This window comes from Zea mays, chromosome 6 (assembly GCF_902167145.1).
Source record: "Zea mays cultivar B73 chromosome 6, Zm-B73-REFERENCE-NAM-5.0, whole genome shotgun sequence".
Lineage (NCBI taxonomy): Eukaryota > Viridiplantae > Streptophyta > Magnoliopsida > Poales > Poaceae > Zea > Zea mays.
The window spans coordinates 52,834,856-52,854,124 of NC_050101.1; the positions used below are offsets into that span (position 1 = coordinate 52,834,856).

Below are 19,269 nucleotides of genomic sequence, written 5' to 3' on the forward strand. Positions count from 1 at the left end.
ATTTGTGATGGATGCTAAATACCAAAATCGACTATAGGAAATGTTGGGTCCATTTCCCTTTCACAAACTATGTCCTAACAAAGTTTCAAGTCACATACACTGCATGAGAAAAAATAAGTTACCACTGAAAAAGATGGTACAAGCATTATGTCATGATAGACCTTATACTCGGACAAGAACAGCACAAGAGAAGCAGAACAAAGCTACACGGCCAAGATCCAAAAGTAGACAATCCTCGTCAGGCTTCCACCAGAAAGCTGATCACTATACCAAACTTTTAATTCCCTGTATCATCGTTCTCCTCTTCCACTTGATCGACAACGCGAGCATCCAACTTAACGCTCGCTGCCCTGACCAGCAGCCTTGCACCTTCTTGAATCAAGCCCTGCAGGCTGCAGCTCCCTTTTGCTCAAACCTGTCCACGAAATCATCAGAGCGCTCGCATGGCAGATAATTTCATTAGGTGATTTAATTAGAATATTCTCAAAGACATTCTATTCCTTGATTTCCAGATGGCCCAACATATGGCCAAAACGGCCACGATATGAACATGTTTGGTTTGTGGCACAAGATTCTCCAACCACAAGCTTCGTTTGGTAGTGCACCCTGCAAAGGCCAAATCATTTCGTGAGCAAGGAATATGAGCAGCAGAGTTCAGCTGTGGGCCTGTGGCCAGAATAGCTGTTTATTACTTCTGGCCGTCAAGCCACATCTCAGTGGACAACGTTTCCCTGGGGTAGACGTGCAGAAGGAAATGGCCGAAGATGCTCTTCACCGCCGTCGGTTCGTCGTTGCAGAAAGATTTTATGATGGCGCGAGCAGCAAATCCTAGGGTGCAGAGGCCGTGCAGGATTGGACGGGTGAACCTGCAAAAGCTCCCGTCAGACAGAATCTCCAGTAAAGAACCATGCATGGAAAGCCGAGTCCAGGCAAAGGAGGGATCTTGCGGCTTTTGTCAGATCATGTAAAAAATAAACAGAACACACATTTCACTGGGAGCGTCGAAACATGTAAACTAAACAGAACACAAAGTTAAGAGAAATTTCACTGGGATTCTAGTTCGTATCAGAATGAAGGAAAAGGACTCGGAACCTAAATTTCACGCTAGCATCCTGGCATCAACGAATCCTTCAGTTTTTTATTGAAAGCTCCAAACGAATCTCACTGTGTCCGATAAGTGCTAACCATGGACTATCGTAGAACACTGGTTGCCGAGATTCAAGAAATCACTCGGAACCTAAATTTCATGGCATCAAGGAATCCTTCATTTTCGTCTAAAACATCTAAACCAATTTCAGTGCATGTGCGTATGATAAGTGCTAGCCGTGAACTACAATGTGCATCACTTGTTTCTTTATTAAAGAAAAGAAAATAAAAAAGTTGGAAATTGGATGCCCCTTTTTATTCAGAGGTAAGGATGTGAGTTAATACAGCGAGTGAGAGCTGGAATCCTGCTATTAATAGTCCATGTAATACTTTTAGGTAATTAGTTACCTGGTTCTGAGATTATCTACATTCCTACAAATGCTTAACTTGGACAAGTGCTAAGAAAGAAGAGGCTGAAAGCTTGAAACTGAGAGGCTTCTCAGTCCAACATCTACCCCAAATACTTCCTCGATGTCAAATATGACTATAAATACAATGATAGAATAGCATTCTGATGAGGCATACCCAGCAAGCTGTGCAATATCTGGGTCTAAATGCAAAGGATTGTAATCCCCAGATGGCCTGTATAACAATGCCTGATTAAAAAAGAGAGAGAAAGAATAAGGCTTTGCATAACAACATTCATGTTTACAAACTGAGAAACTGATTTCGTTTGCGAAAAAATAGAACTTGTTCTCTTGGGTCTTGGTTAAATAATTCAGAATTTAGAACACTTGAAAGCAGACACTGAATGTACTATGAATGATGCCAGTAGGAAGGACACATTAATTAATCAAAACGGGCTATAAAAAGCTGTAATCACATTGGCACGGTGCAAAACATGAGTTGTGCCTTATTAGCAACAAATACCAGATATTGCAGCGTTGTACAAGTAAATAAAGTAACATGCCTGGGATTGCTTTGTCTGGTCGTCGCATACTGCAGAAGGTGCCGAATTCGGAATAGAAATGCGAGAAACTTGATTAGCAGGATAGGTAGCATATGAGTATGGTCGTGAAGAGTCTGAAAACCCTCCAGCACCACGCAAGTAGATAGTACTCCTGCATTACACACTAAGATAACTGCATTGCTCTTTTTTGTAGGATAGTGTTTGATTGGGAGTCTGAAATAAAATGGGCACCATACTGACCTGTTCATGCATAAAATTTCCCCCGACTCTTTGAGCTAGAGAAATTATTGACAGCAAATAAGGTAAAGGAAAGAAATTATTAGACAGTGCTTTGTTAGCTTACCATTAATTGATACATCTTTTCTAGTCAGCTAGAAGGTTTTCTCTAGCTCATATTGAAGAGAAAGCAAGTCAGATTGAAGTGTTGATATCTGCTGAACCAATGCATGTGGTGACATGTATGTTGGCATGTTGCTTGGACATCTACAGAAAGAATAAGTGATGTTAGGAATATGAGAATAAAATACTCATATAGATAAGTAGAGTTGCCCACTTACTTGAGTGAAAACATAGGAGATCTCGCACTGCATGGAGGAAAGTGTCACGATCATCTATAACTCCTTGTTCTCGCACATGCTTGATGTCTCGGAAGAACTTGAGCACAAAGGGCAGCCTGCAACATCACTAAAAATGGCATAAAGTTTCCGGTCTCCAAATCCAGGCGCATCTAGCACCACCACTAAACAAAATTCCACAGCAATGGTGTGTCTCCATGGCCTAAACTGAAACACCAGAATTTCTTATCTTGGAATTATAAACTGCTTTTACTGTAGTACCCATCACCATACATCAACCAAGCTCAGTTACAATAAAAGATGGGTGCAATTATTAAGAGCCACAAAAACATAAAAAACCAATGTGCAATGTATACCTTCTTGAATAGTATTAGTTGATTGCTGCTTTTGCAGAGAAAAACAACGACCAAAACCACAAGAAAAAAATGAATACAGACCAAGGAAATATCTGAAACATTGAATCATTTGCTCGTGATTTTATTTACATATATAAATAATAGTGATTAGAGACTAAATACTGCAACATATTTGAAACAAGTAAACTGATTCAAACATCAATTATAGCCATTCAAAAATTAGTTTATTTCATCATACCATATCTTGAGTGCATAATCACTTAATCTCACTATGATGGAGTTACGAATGCCTTCTTCTTCCGATCTCAGATGCCAGAAATCTGCCAGACTTGCTAGTGCACATCTAGAAAAATATGTGGTATGAACTTAAGTCCTTATTTTTGAACGTGTATGAACTTAAGTCCTTATTTTTGAACGTGTAAACAGGAAGAGAATGAGTGAAGCTCATACGTACCCAACCAGGACATGGAGGCTTTGACCATAGCAAGTCACGAACGCTGCCAACTCCTGCGGGATCTGCAACGCCTCGTCCAGGGCCGCGACGCGCACGCGCCTTTTAGGGCCTAAGGTCTGCACCAGCTTACCCTCTAGGAAGATGAGTTTGGGGACGGGTGATGGGGGCTGGCGGCGTCGCCGGAGTCGAAAAAGGCCAGCTTGTGCTGGCCACGAGGTGCTCCACTGCACAAAAAACCCTCTTCTAGTGGACTGTAACCTACAATTCCAATTCCAACTTGAATACCTCTCACCGACACTACCAGCTTTCACTTGCATGTTCACATCGACCACCTGCAGGTGATAGCCACAACTACCAAACAAAGGAAAAACGCCTCATTTTTACCAATTTGTCTTTAACAACCTAAATATGTTTGGAAATTCGGATAGCCACTCTTCATACTCTCTAGCGAAATCCAAATCAAACAAAGAGGTCGATCCTATACATACACAAGACTGCAACCACTGAAACCTTTGCCTACTACTGTTGACAAAACCCAAATTTCGCCAAAAATATGCTCCAAATATAATGCCCTCCTACATCCCCAAGAACATGAATAACAAAGGCGAGAATCACACCAGCTTGTCCATCTCCTTTAGCCCCTGCCCATGAGAGTCCATTCGAAATCCCCTTGAGAATTGCTCATTACCAGCACAATGAAACACATTAGCAAGATATGAGTAAGTAACCAAAGGAAGCCATGAGGGATTGGGAGGCATTTTTCTTGCCAGGAAGAAGCCGCACCTCAGAGGCGGTCGATGGCGGAGAGGCATTTTCCCAGCAGGAAGAAGCCACAGCTCGGAGGCAGCCGATGGCGAAGAGCTCGAACCAACCAGTCATTGTCTAACAAACTGACTTCACACAAGATTACACACAATAGGTTGGCATTTTGACATATCACCTTTGATTTGAATTAACGTTACTGTATCTTGTCTGGCATACTTGATCCGAAACGCTTGTGTGTGGAAGCTATTGTCGACGTCATCTATTTTCCAAATGCCTAATGCATCATCCGCACCAACATCAGAAGCTGCACAATCCACCTACCTTGTCATTATCTATTAGCTAAAAGATTGATAGCTATAGAGGACTTAAAAAAGAATCCCATGATCAGCAGCAACCAAAATTCCTTGAGATAATTATTTAATTTACAATAAAGCAATATATATAAACACATCTGGGGAGGGCAGAAAGATAAACACTACAACACTGTCATAGAAGTTAACGAGATGATCCAGTGCAAATATGTTCACATTCACCATAAGCACCATAACAAAAGGTTTGACAGGAGCTCCCTCATGATCATACTTTAGTTGTGTTTTCACTTTTCCGTAGTTCATCATCACCACTTTATCACAAAATGGAAATGTATCCTTGGGCTTGCACATTTTGACTACTATTGAGGTGACATTGAAAGGAATACAGACAATTATACATACATTATTAGATATGCTCTAAGTAACACATGGCAAGTATAGGAACAAGGAGATATTATTCATGACACGCTTGCACAGTTATGTTCCATATCCAGCTACGCAACAAATTTCTTGATGTTAATGTTATCAAAGTAGAATTAGACGGAAACAACAAAGATGGTACAGTAGTCGCTAGACACAAGGTACTTCTGAGACCTGAAAAGTGAAAAATCATAACGTTTCCTTCCATGTAAGTTTCTGTTTTTAGTATCCTATAGTCCTGATAGGATCTGGTACTACTGCAAACAACAATCAAGCAGTTACCAGCTGAATGCTAGCACATGTACAAAACTAAATATTCGCTTTCAATGTAAGCACATCTTGAAATGATGGATATGGGACCAGAAGACTGGATCACGCTATTCAGTGCCCATAAAGATGCACACCTTCATATTGCACGACCCTGGCAGGTGAAGCCGGTGTTTTGTTGCCACCTTCCTCCCACATTGCACTAATCTTCATCTGACCTCCCATCTCTCGCTGCTTTGCCCCGCTGCCATCGTCGCTCGGCTTCGGCGGCCATGCCGTCGTCCCCTTCGGTGGTGTTCCTGCACGAGCCACCAGCAATAGTCAGACGTCGGTCCAAGTCGAACCATCATGGCTCATCACATCGGCACCTTAAAATAGGGGAGAGCACACGAACAACAATACCTACACAATGCACAAGCGACAGACAAGCCCACCATGCCTCCACCAACGATAGCAACGTCTAGCACATCGGGCGGATCCTTCAGGGCAGCAACCTTCTCGGCGTGATCCTACACATTAATTGAGAGAAAGTGAGTAGCAGGGCACGCGCTGGAACCGTAAATCCGCGCGGAGCAATCACAGGTGGGCACCCCAAACGACGCTATTCCTCTGGAGGCCTAAACCCTACACAGCAATGGGAGGCAGAGTGTTCGGGGTGAGTACCTGCGGGCTAGGCGTCCCACTGAACCAAAAAGTATGGCGACGAAGGAGCGCCCGAGATCCTGGGAAGGTAGCTGCGCGAAGGGGGACATGGGCGTTGATGGCCGCCTCGCATCGGGTCACGGCAGCGGATCGAAGGCGCGAGGGGGAGCTGAGCGAAGGGGGAGGAGGGCGTTGATGGCAGCTTCGTAGCAGATCACGGGATCTGGGAGGGGAGTAGGGCGTTGATGGCGACAGCAGATCACGGTGGACATCATCGGGTCATGCAGATCCGCGACGAAGAGGGTTTGGCAAGGCCAGGACGCGAGCAACGCGCGAGTGAGCCATGACAAAAACCAATCACGGATTGGATCCGAGCAGACACATCACACATTTAGGGTGGTAGAGGCGTAGTGTACCCTGGCGTTGATGAACTCCTCGACGCGGCTGTTGGCGAAGCGGCCCAGGAGGCGGGGCCCCTGGCCGTGGCGCGACATGCACTCGAAGGTGCGGACCTCGTCGGCACGGTCGAAGAAGACCTCGATGCCCCGGTTGTAGATGCGCACAAGCACCTTGCGCGGGCCGTTGCCCTCGGCCTCGCCGCTGAGCCAGGTGATCCGGAAGACCTCGTTGGTCATGGCGCCCCTGAGCTGGGACACGGCCAGTGCGCCGGGGTCCACGTCGCCGCCCCAGAGGTCCCCGGCGAGGCGGTGCAGGATGCGGCGTGCGTCCACCGGTATCCGGTCGATGCTGGCGCTCCGCTTCAGCGCGGGCGCGACCTCCCCGCGCGGTGGCGGGTCCGCGGCGGCCATCGACGCATGGAGGGGCGCAAGTAGGCGACGGCGATCTGCGGAGGCGGAGAGGCCGCGTGAGTCGCGTGTCGGTTTGAGTTTGATTTGATCGGAGAGGGAAATGGGATTTTGGGGGGCTTGGAATGCGGCCTGTCGCTGTCGGCTGCCGCGGAATCGGATCCGATTCTTCCGCGGAGGGGGAGCTCAGCGGAGGAGAGCGCTGATGGCGGAGAGGATGTCGGGAGGGCTGCCGCGGAATTAGATCCGATTCTTCCGCGGAGGGGGAGCTCAGCGGAGGAGAGCGCTGATGGCGGAGAGGATGTCGGGAGGGCAGAACCGTGGGGGATGTGGACGCCTACACTGTATGCTTAAGAGTAGTAGAGATTTAAATGTGTTGGGCACTTAATCACCAAAACATAATAGAAATTGCCCAAGGGCACATTTCCCTTTCAATCTCCCATTTTTGGTGATTTATGCCAACACATCCAAAAGCAACTAAAAGAAGTGCAACATCACTGCAATTGAGAATAAAATTGTATATGCACAAATTTTGACATATTTGGATCATTATTTGCCACCACTTGGTTTGTTTTTGCAAATCAAATTTATTTTCCTATCTCTAAGTCAAACACACTTGTTTAGGCAAAAAGAGAGATATTCCAATGGAAAAATTGATCAAGTGCCAAAAACTCCCCCTTTTCCCCATAATCATAAATTCTCCCCCCACAAGAGGCCAAATTTTACAATAATAGTATTTTGGACAAATCAAAAATTCTAACTCTACTATTTTCAAAATTCTCAAGTGGTAGCTGATCCATTTGCTTTGGCCTTAATTTCTCCCCCTTTGGCATTAAGCACCAAAACGAGATCATTCTTGGCCCTTTAACCCCTTTGCCTCACCAAAAATTGTCAATTAAGAGCAAAAAGGCAATAAGAGCATAAGAATGAACTTGGAGGTGAGTACACTAATACCGGAGTGCAGTGGAAGTCTTTGCATGGTCCAAGTTCACCTTTCACTTTCAATGCACCTTTGAGACTACATCAAATATACTCAAACACAAAGGTTAGTCTCGAAGGGTCAAGTCGTAGCACATCTCCCCCTGAATATGTGCATCATTCACACATGGACTTGTGAGGTCCGGGGATCCCTTGCACAACTTGAGCACCATAAATAAGCAACAAATTGCATAAATGTATAAGTAACATGATCAAAGGCATAAAACACATGTATACTATAGATCAATCCAAGTTACACGAATCTTAGATATTTAGCTCACTACGCAACCTGCAAAAGGTTTTCTCATGTAATGGCTTGGTAAATATATCGGCTAGCTGGTTCTTGGTGCTAATATGGAAAACCTCGATATCTCCCTTTTGTTGGTGGTCTCTTAGAAAGTGATGCCGGATGTCTATGTGCTTAGTGCGGCTGTGTTCAACAGGATTATCCGCCATGCGGATTGCACTCTCATTGTCACATAGGAGTGGGACTTTGCTCAGATTGTAGCCGAAGTCCCGGAGGGTTTGCCTCATCCAAAGTAGTTGCGCGCAACACTGTCCTGCGGCAACATACTCGGCCTCAGCGGTGGATAGGGCAACAGAGGTTTGTTTCTTTGAACTCCAAGACACCAGGGACCTTCCTAGGAATTGGCACGTCCCTGATGTACTCTTCCTATCAACCTTGCATCCAGCATAATCGGAGTCTGAATATCCAATCAAGTCAAAGGTAGATCCCTTTGGATACCAGATTCCGAAGCAAGGCGTAGAAACTAAATATCTAAGAATTCGCTTAACGGCCACAAGGTGACATTCCCTGGGGTCGGATTGAAATCTAGCACACATGCATACACTAAGCATAATATCCGGTCTACTAGCACATAAATAAAGCAAGGAACCTATCATAGACCGGTATGCCTTTTGATCAACGGACTTACCCCTTTGTTGAGGTCGACATGTCCGTCGGTTCCCATCGGTATCTTCGTGGGCTTGGCGTCCTTCATCCCAAACCTCTTGAGAAGATCTTGAGTGTACTTCGTTTGGGAGATGAAGGTGCCGTCCTTGAGTTGCTTCACTTGGAACCCAAGGAAGTAGTTCAACTCGCCCATCATCGACATCTCAAACTTTTGAGTCATTACCCTGCTAAACTCCTCACAAGATTTTTGATTAGTAGAACCAAATATTATGTCATCGACATAAATTTGGCACACAAAAAGATCACTGTCACAAGTCTTAGTGAAAAGACTGGGATCGGCTTTCCCAACCTTGAAAGAATTAGCAATTAACAAATCTCTAAGATATTCATACCATGCTCTTGGGGCTTGCTTAAGTCCATAGAGCGTCTTAGAGAGCTTACACACATGGTCGGGGTACCTGTCATCCTCAAAGCCAGGGTGTTGTTCCACATACACCTCCTCCTTGATTGGCCCGTTGAGGAAAGCGCTCTTCACATCCATTTGAAACAACCTGAAAGAGTGGTGAGCGGCATAGGCTAATAATATTCGAATAGACTCTAGCCTAGCCACAGGAGCAAAAGTCTCCTCGAAATCCAAACCTGCGACTTGGGCATAACCTTTTGCCACAAGTCGAGCCTTGTTTCTTGTCACCACCCTGTGCTCGTCTTGCTTGTTGCAGAACACCCACTTGGTCCCCACAACATTTTGCTTAGGACGTGGTACCAGGCTCCAAACTTCGTTCCTCTTGAAGTTATTGAGCTCTTCCTGCATGGCCAACACCCAGTCCGGATCTTGAAAGGCCTCTTCTACCCTGAAAGGCTCAATAGAAGAGACAAACGAGTAATGCTCACAAAAATTAGCTAAACGTGAGCGAGTTGTTACTCCCTTGCTTATGTCACCCAGAATCTGATCGATGGGGTGATTTCTTTGGATCGTCGCTCGGACTTGAGTTGGAGGGGCCAGTGGTGCTTCTTCCTCCAAAACTTGTTCTCCTTGTGCTCCCCCTTGATCACGTGCCTCTTCATGAGGAACCTGTTCATCATCTTGAGTTGGGGGATGCACCATCGTTGAGGAAGAAGGTTGATCTTGCTCTTGTTGTTCTTGTGGTCGCACATCTCCAATCACCATGGTGCGTATTGCGGCCGTTGGAACATCATCTTCATCTATGTCATCAAGATCAACTTGCTCTCTTGGAGAGCCATTATTCTCATCAAATACAACGTCGCTAGAGACTTCAACCAAACCCGATGATTTGTTGAAGACCCTATACGCCTTTGTATTTGAGTCATATCCTAATAAAAACCCTTCTACAGCTTTGGGAGCAAATTTAGAATGTCTACCTTTCTTCACCAAAATGTAGCATTTGCTCCCAAATACACGAAAGTAAGAAACATTGGGTTTGTTACGAGTAAGGAGTTCGTAGGAGGTCTTCTTGAAGAGGCGATGCAGATATAGCCGGTTTATGGCGTGGCAGGCTGTGTTCACAGCTTCCGACCAAAACCGCTCGGGTGTCTTGAACTCTCCAAGCATCATCCTCGCCATGTCGATAAGCGTCCTGTTCTTCCTCTCTACCACACCATTTTGCTGTGGTGTGTAGGGAGCGGAGAACTCATGCTTGACGCCTTCCTCCTCAAGATATTCCTCCACTTGAAGATTCTTGAACTCGGACCCGTTGTCGCTTCTTATCTTTTTCACCTTGAGCTCAAATTCGTTTTGAGCTCTCCTTAGAAAGCGCTTTAGGGTCCCTTGGGTTTTTGATTTATCCTGCAAAAAGAATACCCAAGTGAAGCGGGAAAAATCATCAACAATTACAAGACCATACTTACTTCCCCCGATGCTAAGGTAGGCGACGGGTCCAAAGAGGTCCATGTGAAGAAGCTCCAGTGGTCTTGATGTTGTCATCACATTCTTGCTGTGATGAGTGCTTCCCACTTGTTTCCCTGCCTGACAAGCTGCACAAGGTCTATCTTTTTCGATGCAGACATTGGTTATTCCTAACACATGTTCTCCCTTTAGAAGTTTATGAAGGTTCTTCATCCCAACATGTGCTAGACGGCGATGCAACAACCAGCCCATACTAGTCTTAGCAATTAAGCATGCATCTAGATCAGCCTCCTCTTTCGAAAAATCAACTAAGTAGAGTTTGCCGTCTAATACACCCTTAAATGCTAATGAACCATCACTCCTTCTAAAGACAGAAACATCAACATTTGTAAACAAACAATTGTAGCCCATGTGGCACAATTGACTTACAGACAGGAGGTTGTAACCAAGCGACTCTACTAGAAATACGTTTGAAATGGAGTGCTCGTTGGTGATGGCTATCTTGCCCAAGCCTTTGATCTTGCCTTGGTTCCCATCTCCAAAGATGATCGTATCCTAGGAATCCTTGTTCTTGAAGTAGGAGGTGAACATCTTCTTCTCCCCTGTCATGTGGTTTGTGCATCCGCTGTCGATAATCTAGCTTGAGCCCCCGGATGCATAAACCTGCAAGACAATTTACGCTTGGGTTTTAAGTACCCAACTCTTGTTGGGTCCTACAAGGTTAGTTACAATAGCCTTTGGAATCCAAATACAAGTCTTGTCTCCCTTGCATTTGGATCCCAACTTTCTAGCAACTACTTTTTCATTCTTACATACAAGCGCAAATGAAGTATTGCAAGCATTGAAGCATGGTAAATAGTGGAAGGTTCATTACACACTCTCCTAGGCACATGATGCACAACGCGATTTCTCCTAGGCTTACCATGCACAAAAGTAGAGCTAGAGGCAAACATAGCATGTGAATTAAAGGCATCATGATCATAACTCCTATTATAATGAGCATTCCTAGAAAATTTTCTATCATTATAAATGAAAGCATGATTCCTTTGAGCACTATTAGCCATAGGGGCCTTCCCTTTCACCTTGTTGGAAATGGGAGCCCTTTGGCTTATTCAGTTCTTGACTTCCTTTCGAAAGCCAAGTCCATCCTTAATTGAGGGGTGTCTACCAACGGTGTAGGCATCTCTAGCAAATTTTAACTTATCAAAATCAACCTTGCAAGTCTTAAGTTGAGCATTAAGACTTGCCACCTCATCATTTAATTTAGTAATGGACGCAAGATATTCATCACAAGCATTAATATCAAAATCCTTGCATCTATTGCAAATTACAACATGTTCTACACATGAACTACCTCTATCTTAGCATTTGAATCATCATTCAAAGTCTTTAAACTAGAGATAGATTCATTGCAAGCAGATAACTCAGAAGATAGCATTTCATTTCTCTTAGTTTCTAAAGCAAGAGATTTTCACACCTAACAAATTTATCATGCTCCTCATATAAAAATATTCTCTTGTTTTTCTAACAATCTATCCTTTGCATTTAGAGCATCAATTAATTCATTGATCTTTCCTACCTTAGCTCTATCTAAACCTTTGAATAAGCTAGAGTAATCTACTTCATCATCACTAGAATCATCATCGCTAGAAGTAGTGTATTTAGGGGTATCACGAACACTTACCTTCTTCTCCTTGGCCATGAGGCAACTGTGTCGTTCATTGGGGAAGAGAGAGGACTTGTTGAAGGCCGAGGCTGCCAGTCCTTAATCGTCGGAGTCGGATGAAGAGCAGTCTGAATCCCATTCTTTGCCAAGGTGAGCCTCGCCTTTCGCCTTCCTATAGCTTTTCTTCTTCTCCTTCTTCCCATGTCTTTCTTCCCCCTGGTCATTTTCATTATCGGGACATTGAGCAATAAAATGACCAGTCTTACCACATTTGAAGCAGGAGCGCTTTCCCCTTGTCTTATTCTTGTTGGGGTATTCCTTGCGTCCTTTTAGTGTGGTCTTGAAGCGCTTGATGATAAGCGCCATTTCATCTTCGTTGAGGCCAGCGGCCTCCACTTGTTCCACCTTGCTTGGTAGCGTCTCCCTGCTGCTGGTTGCTTTGAGGGCAACGGTTTGAGGCTCGTGGACGGGTATTGGACTGTTTAGAGCATCGTCCACATATCGAGCCTCCTTCACCATCATGCGCCCACTCACAAACTTCCCAAGAATCTCCTCGGGTGTCATCTTGGTGTACCTAGGATTCTCACGAATAATGTTGACAAGATGGGGGTCAATTACCGTGAATAACCTTAGCATAAGTCGGACGACGTCGTGGTCCATCCATCTTGTGCTTCCATAGCTCCTAATCTTGTTGACCAGGGTCTTGAGCCTGTTGTATGTTTGTGTTGGCTCCTCTCCCCTGATCATCGTGAACCTTCCCAGCTCGCCTTCCACCAACTCCATTTTGGTGATCATGGTGGTGTCGTTTCCCTCATGTGATATCTTGAGGGTGTCCCATATTTGATTGGCATTGTCCAAGCCGCTCACCTTGTTGTATTCATCCCTGCACAAGGATGCTAGCAAAACAGTAGTAGCTTGTGCATTCTTATGAATTTGCTCATTAATAAACACAGGGTTATCCATACTATCGAAATGCATTCCATTTTCAACTATCTCCCAAATACTAGGATGGAGAGAAAATAAGTGACTACGCATTTTGTGACTCCAAAAAGAGTAGTCTTCTCCATCAAAGTGTGGAGGTTTACCAAGTGGAATTGAAAGCAAATGAGCATTGGAATTGAACAGAATGCGAGAATAATCAAATGAATAGTTTTGATTAACCGGTTTCTTTTTAGACGAGTCATCGTCGTCGTCATCTCTTGGTGAAGAAGAGGAGGCATCACTATCGTAGTAAATGATCTTCTTGATCCGCCTCTTTTTCTTCCTGTCCCTCTTCTTGTGACTCGATCCTGAGTCAGTGGGCTTGTCGTCCCTTGGCTCGTTGAAGAGGGACTCCTTCTCCTTGTCGTTGACCACCATCCCCTTTCCTTTAGGATCCATCTCTTCGGGCGATTAGTCCCTTAGATGAAGAGAACGGCTCCGATACCAATTCACCTAGAGGGGGGTGAATAGGTGATCCTGTAAAATTCAATACTAATAGCCACAAAACTTAGTTATTTAAGTTAGAATGGCTAAGTAGCTTGAAACGAGCTCTTGTGAACACAAACAATCAAATAGAAAGCACACAAGAGACACATGATTTTTATCCCGTGGTTCGGCCAAGTAACACTTGCCTACTTCCACGTTGTGGCGTCCTAATGGACGAGGGTTGCACTCAACCCCTTTCAAGTGATCCGATGATCAACTTGAATACCATGGTTTTTCCTTTCTTAGTCTTTCTCCCGTTTGCGAGGAATCTCCACAACTTTGAGCCTCTCGCCCTTACAATGATGATCAAAAAAGAAGCACAGAAGTAAGGGAGGGGAGAGCAACACACACAAGACTCAAATCACAGCACACAAGTCACAACTTGAGCTCAAAACACAACCCACGGAGTTCATAACTCAAATGGAGCTCAAGTCACTATCTCAAAGAATCAAATGCACGAAGTTGGAGTCTTGGAGTCTTAGAATGTTTCTTGTAAGCTTGGGTGACTCCTCCATGCGCCTAGGGGTCCCTTCTCTTCGATTTGCACTTCTCTCTTCATTTAGCACATAAGAACTTATTTAAATGTGTTGGGCACTTAATCACCAAAACATAATAGAAATTGCCTAAGGGCACATTTCCCTTTCACTCGTGACCTCACTGCTACTCATAGTAATACATACAAATAAATAAGAAGTACATAAAAATAGCAGTACACCAAACATGAGAACAAACAACGTAAGAATATTCTACGCGATGTTATGATAGTGTAGGTTCGAAACCATTAAAATCTAAGTTATGGTTAAAAAGATGAATTTTTGAAGTTTTAGGTGACCAAATAATAAAACTATATTTTAGACTAATTTTATAAATCATGTGAGAAAGAAATAACTAACTTGAACTTTTAATAGTTGATTAGCAAACATATTTCATGCTTGTTATAATTATAGACCAATGAACTTTGATTAAGAAGATTAATCTAGTACACATAGGATAATTAAATATCTAACTATAAAACTATGTGACATAATTGTAACACCCCGAGGGTCCACAAACACCCCGGAATGCTACTAAACAACACTTCTGCCATCTATATATAAAATTTCGGCAGCATTCCCTTTGCAAAATTGCATAAATGAGGGGGCAACAGTGTATAAACATATATCATGACAAAAACATACTAAGTATTATTAATCGGCTAGCAAAGAGAAGTTAAACATACGACATGAACTGAATTAACTAGTGCGCACGACTAGTTAAAAAAACAAACTTCCTTTGACAATAAATTTCTAATTAAATCATGGCTGCACCTCGGCAGCGCTATTGTGAGAGTGAAAGTGGACGTGTTGCTACTCCCCTCATTCCCAACATGTATCAAGTACCTGCATTGAGTAATGAAAGAGTGAGATGACACATCTCAGCAAGTAAAATAATATCAAACTGTTTAACCACATAAGAACATTGTTTTACCACCACTTGATTCCACAACCTTCTTATTACGAAGGTGCAGCACGTATACAACGTACAACACACCTAGTCACCACACCTCGCAGGTAGAAACCACAATAGTAACATATTAATGTCACACTTCATATATATACCTCATGAGTGCAAATGTCTGCAAATGCAAGAATGACTTCTGCCTTCATACCTCTAAGGATATGAAGCCGCATCGTACCCCTCCTCGGGCAACGTACGATGCTAAAAATGTATCGGTACGGTCGGACCATAAGATCACGACATAACTTCAAAATGCAAGATGGATGATGCGATGTGCATGTCATGCCTACAACACTTCATATAACGTGATTCAAAAAGATACTTCAACTTCATCCAAGATGGGAATCAACCACATATATCATTAACAAATTATGATCATCCACAATATTAGACAATTGAGAATTAATACTTCCAAACAAATAAACTTCATCATAGAATACAATGATTAACATAATTAAAACTTATGCATACTCAGTGACAGGGAATAGGATGCAAACCAAACGGTAGCAACCGCCACTGTATTTACTTGCCTTTACCGGAAGTTCGGGCAAATCCCTAAGTATGATCCGGAAGTCCACCACCTATTTTTGACACACAACTTAGTGCACCAATTTCACATAATCAGGCTCATAAGCGATGCCGCACCTACGCACAAACTCAAACCCCGCCGCGGGTTACATCTCTCCCCACACCCACCAAACTGCAGCGGGGCTGCTTAATAATTTCATAACTTTAAAATTATGACAGCAGTGGTAACAAACAAAAACTCCAGAGGCATCTACATAAAATTCCCCACAAGTTTTGTACATAATTTATAATTAAATTCCAACATCTAATTAGCCCAAAACAGTCCACAAGATGAACCCTGTAATCTGTTTTTTTGTCTTTTGGACAGCGACATACCCGGATTCAAACAGCGATATCTTTTAAAATATAATTCCAAATCAAGTGCATAAGTACTCATTGGAAAGATAATACAAAGCCCTACATTATTATCATACTGGTTAACACTAATTACCCACGAAAAATGCCCAGAAACTGCTAATACTACTGCTGTTCACGCACCTGAAAATCTGTTTTTTTGGAAAGCAACATAACCGGATTCAAACAACGATGTCTCCTAAATTATAACTCCGAATCGAGCGCATAAGTACCCGTTGGAAAGGTATGTCAAAGCTCTACATGATTCACCCACTGATCCCCACTAATTACCCACGAAAAATTCCCAGAAATCCCTAGAACTACTGCTGTTCGCCCACCCACAAAATTTCAGGACAGCACCTCTACCGATTCGGATAGGTAAACATATAATCAATTGGATTACAACACAATTAAACAAGATACAATCTCAAAATCACCTTGAATCCTCCCCCTTTCCTCCCTTCTTCTTCCCTCCACCAAAATCCAATTGGAGACATGCACCAACGCGACGTAGATCCGAGCGGGAAAGGAATGGCACCTTGGAGAGAAGGGCTTGAGGAGGGGGCGGCTAGGGTTTGATGGGGGAGGTGTGGTGGCGGCTGCAAATGGGTGGAGGAGTGAGAAGGGCGTCCTCCAAGCCTAGAGAGAGGGGGGGCGGCTGCACAAGAGAAAAGGGGAGGGGGTGGCTGAAAAAAATCCCAAGGGATTAAGGGAGGGGCGGCTAGGGTTAGGGGAACTAGTGGGCCGGATCAAGAACCACGGCCCAACTCGTTCACATGTCAACCCCCGACCCCTCTAGCGCATGAGTCTAACCAAAATTCTACTATTTTACTGGTGAATGCTTCCCCAAAAATTCCCAACCCCAAAAGCGTACCACCCGAAAGAAAGAAGGAAAAAAGAAACAAGGAAAGAATAAACTCCAACTTCTCTTCTTTGCAAACTGGGTATCACACTCTACCCCCCTTGAAAAGAATTCGACCTCGAATTCTGACGCTTCTATCAGAACGACCAAAGGAAAGATCAGCGACGACAAAAACTCACCACATAACGAAAAGTTCGGGCTACTTCTGCCGCATCAGCTCCTCGAGCTCCAAGGATTCTAGGATACGCAGCAGACGACACTCTAGAGTCAGGTCTTGCTACATGGGAATCGACTCTAGCACGATTTATTGATCTAGATTCTGCAAATACTTTCTCAACATAGAGACATGGAATACATGGTGTACACTGATCATAGACTCCGACAATTGCATGTGCTAAGCCAAGCTGCCAACTCGGGCTAAGATAGTAAACGGTCCTATATACCTCGGACAAAGCTTTCTTGACACCAAATCAACCTTGACACATGCAAGTACTTCAATGAATATATATATTAATGCAATACATACGGTGCTCCTATAGCCTAAACCAAACCTATTCAAACAAGAGTAACTTCAAAAGACCAATTTAATGCTTGCATATTTCTAGACAGCAGCACAACAGTTAATTGTTTTGCTCATAACTCACAAAATATGCATCCAAAAGTAGTAAACTAGGACTTTATGGAAAGCTTACAAAGTCCACTATACTCTTGGTATTATCATCACCACAAGATTTGACACTTAGAAAGGCCAAACAATGCAAAATGTAAATTTTGTCCAGACTTGGACAGAATTCAACTACTCACTTCAAAAATCCATAATTGGAGTCTCAGTCATCCAATTGAGGCGCTCCTAGACTTTTTAGGAAGCTAGTAAAATTGTCTATATTTCATTTATAAACATATTAGGTTAATTCAATGCATATCAAGATCAAAAGACATAAGAAAGGCTTTGCTGTCCAAATTTGGATAGATTCAAAGATTCCACTTAAAACAACTGTAGCTTAACTTATAGGTCACCAAAAAGGGTGATCCAAAATTTGTTGGAAAGCTTAAGGAAAGTACTACCACTTCTTTATAATTTATAAGAACTGATTCGAAGTTTAACTTAGACAAACAAGGTCAGTTTCGAAATCTGTACAGAATCTGGACAGATTCCAAGACTAGACTTGAGAAAATCATAACTCCCAAGCTTCTAGACCTATGGTCATGAAATGTTTACACAAGTAAGATGAAGAAGTTTGCTACAACTTTTATATACAACACCTCTACAGAAAACATGGTTTAATTCATTGAACTAGCTGCATAACCAAAACTGGTCATACAGTCCCAAACAACAAGCAATAGATTTATTCGGGTTCTATACTCTTCTAAGATTAAGCGTTCATCGAAGGACTAATAAGTTTAGCTTCTTCATTACGAGACACTTAGATCCAACATAAGGATAGAAGCAATATGCTAACTTTTTAAATCATTTTAAGCCTGATCTCACATCATGCAAGGAAGAATCGATTTAACCATACTATGCCTGCCCATATATCCATCCAAGCACATTCTATACATTATATCATCCCATCGAAAAACTCTCTTTTTTTAATTATACTATGCATATATATCCATCCAATAACTCACAAAATCTCCATCTCAACCTAGACTTCACACGACGTAACTATTTCATACTTACGCAATCACGCCAAGACCAGAAAACATGGCTTCACAATATATATCCATCCAATAACTCACAAAATCTCCATCTCAACCTAGACTTCACACGACGTAACTATTTCATACTTACGCAATCACGCCAAGACCAGAAAACATGGCTTCACAACTGTTGGAGACTTGTTCTCAAATGCTATGAATTAAGAACAAGGCAACATAAAATGTTAAATGTTAATATCCTTCGCCCTTCGAAGCATTATTTCCCTAAGGATACAATGATTTTCGGACGAAGGTTATGAAGGACGTACCTTCATCAGCATAAAATATAATAATGAAGAAGGGATTATATGAATCATATAAATTAACATGAACGGCTATGAATTATTGACAATTCATTTCTATTTTATTATGATGACGGAATAGAAATAATATCAAATTACAAATGTACCTTCAGATCGTGAGAAGGTAAAAACACAAGTGCGACGCAAAAGCCAATGTCAAATCAGCCTGAACAGTACGGGGATACTGTTCACCTATTTATAGGCATGGGTCGCAGCCCACGCAAAATTACATTAATGCCCCTTACATTTATTAATAACTCTATGATAATTCTTCGAGGTCTAATCTGGTTTTTCATCTTTAAGTCGGTTTCCTTTTCCGCCGCTATTCCGAAGCCCTTCTACACACAGCTTCGGCTCTGCGCCAACCTTCGTGTTCTTTGTGCTTCTTCGTACCGTGGCTCTGATTCGAGTCCGAAGATACCTGTCAATATACTTTACTCCAGAAACAT

At 43.0% G+C, this 19,269-nt stretch overlaps 1 protein-coding gene and 1 pseudogene across 1 annotated transcript; both read right to left on the bottom strand.

The window, feature by feature from the left end:
• Positions 1-2,386, bottom strand: LOC103629303 (enoyl-CoA hydratase 2, peroxisomal). The gene is made up of 5 exons (XM_008650467.2): positions 2,297-2,386; positions 2,057-2,207; positions 1,672-1,742; positions 693-866; positions 1-606 (listed from the first exon to the last, which is right to left on the bottom strand). Exons 1-5 carry the CDS (start codon positions 2,302-2,304, stop codon positions 495-497), a joined length of 516 nt encoding a protein of 171 aa, XP_008648689.1. The 5' UTR covers positions 2,305-2,386; the 3' UTR covers positions 1-494.
• A 3,442-nt stretch (positions 2,387-5,828) lies between these two features.
• Positions 5,829-6,655, bottom strand: LOC103629304 (uncharacterized; annotated as a pseudogene).
• Positions 6,656-19,269: the final 12,614 nt, after the last annotated feature.